Source organism: Chrysochloris asiatica, unplaced genomic scaffold, assembly GCF_000296735.1.
Source record: "Chrysochloris asiatica unplaced genomic scaffold, ChrAsi1.0 scaffold00022, whole genome shotgun sequence".
In the NCBI taxonomy this organism is placed as follows: Eukaryota; Metazoa; Chordata; class Mammalia; order Afrosoricida; family Chrysochloridae; genus Chrysochloris; species Chrysochloris asiatica.
The window spans coordinates 26381751-26382765 of NW_006408540.1; the positions used below are offsets into that span (position 1 = coordinate 26381751).

The 1015-nt window shown below is 38.3% G+C and overlaps 1 protein-coding gene across 1 annotated transcript in view; it reads right to left on the reverse strand.

Annotated features, from left to right (window-relative positions):
* Positions 1 to 1015, reverse strand: part of CAB39L (calcium binding protein 39-like) — a gene marked incomplete at its 3' end in the record, with an annotated part of 110009 nt that continues 108994 nt past the window's right edge. Inside the window, exon 9 of the mRNA XM_006837696.1 lies at positions 1 to 96. Within this exon, the coding sequence (XP_006837759.1) occupies positions 1 to 96 (96 nt within the window). The remainder of the gene's footprint in view (positions 97 to 1015) is intronic.

Sequence of the window (1015 nt, forward strand, 5' to 3'; positions counted from 1 at the left end):
TTTCTGGAAGGTGCTCAGAAACTCAATGAGTTTCGGTTGATTTTTTAGTAGGATCTCCACAATAGGCTGTGTTTTGTGAGGACTGGCCACAAACACCTGAAACACAAAGAACAAATAGCCACTTATACCAAGTGCCTAAAATAGGAAAAGTACTCAGAGACCACAGTTTGTTAGTGGTTCCCAGGGGCAGGCTGGAGCACGGGGCAAAGGAAACTCATTGCTTAGTGGACACTGAGCTTTTGTTAAGAGTAAAGGGAAATTCGTGCACCGAGAGTGTGAGTGCTAACAACATGAACATACTGAATGCCATTGAATTGTACATGAAGGCGACACAGGGAGGAATGCAAGAGTTAATGTGAATACAAGTTAACACTGTTAATTGATGGGGTACATGGAGGGGATTGCAATCATTGTAATGAAACAAAGTATAGGACTTGCTAAAAGTAAAACTGATCTGCTCTGTAAACCTGCAATCAATTCACTGGGAAGTTTTCTTTTCTTTTTTTAAGACTATTGAAATGACAAATGTTTTGTTACATATATACTTACCACAATTAATGTTTGCCTTTGTATGCAACACTTCTGTTTTCCCTGGCTGCTTTCAGAAGTGTCTCATCTTTAATTTTTGGAGAGCTTGACTATGATATGCCTTGGTGATTTTCTTTTGGGATCTATCCTTCCTGGGGTTCCTTGAGCTTCTTGAATGTTTTATCTTTTCACTTTTCAGGATGTTAGAGAAATTTTCTTCCAGCAGCTCTTCAACTATTTCCTTTGTGAACTTGTGGGATTCTTCTTGTTCTGGAATGCTGATAATTCTTAAGTTATTCCTCTTCATGTTGTCCAACATGAATCTTAGACCATCTTCAGAATTTTGTATCCTTTTTTGTGTTTGTTCTTCTATCTTAGTGGTCTTCAGAGATTTGTCTTCCAGCTCACTGGTTTTGCCTTCCATCTCATCTATTCTATTCCTCTGCCCTTTCAGAGTGCTCTCTATTTCTGATATTTTGTTATTGAT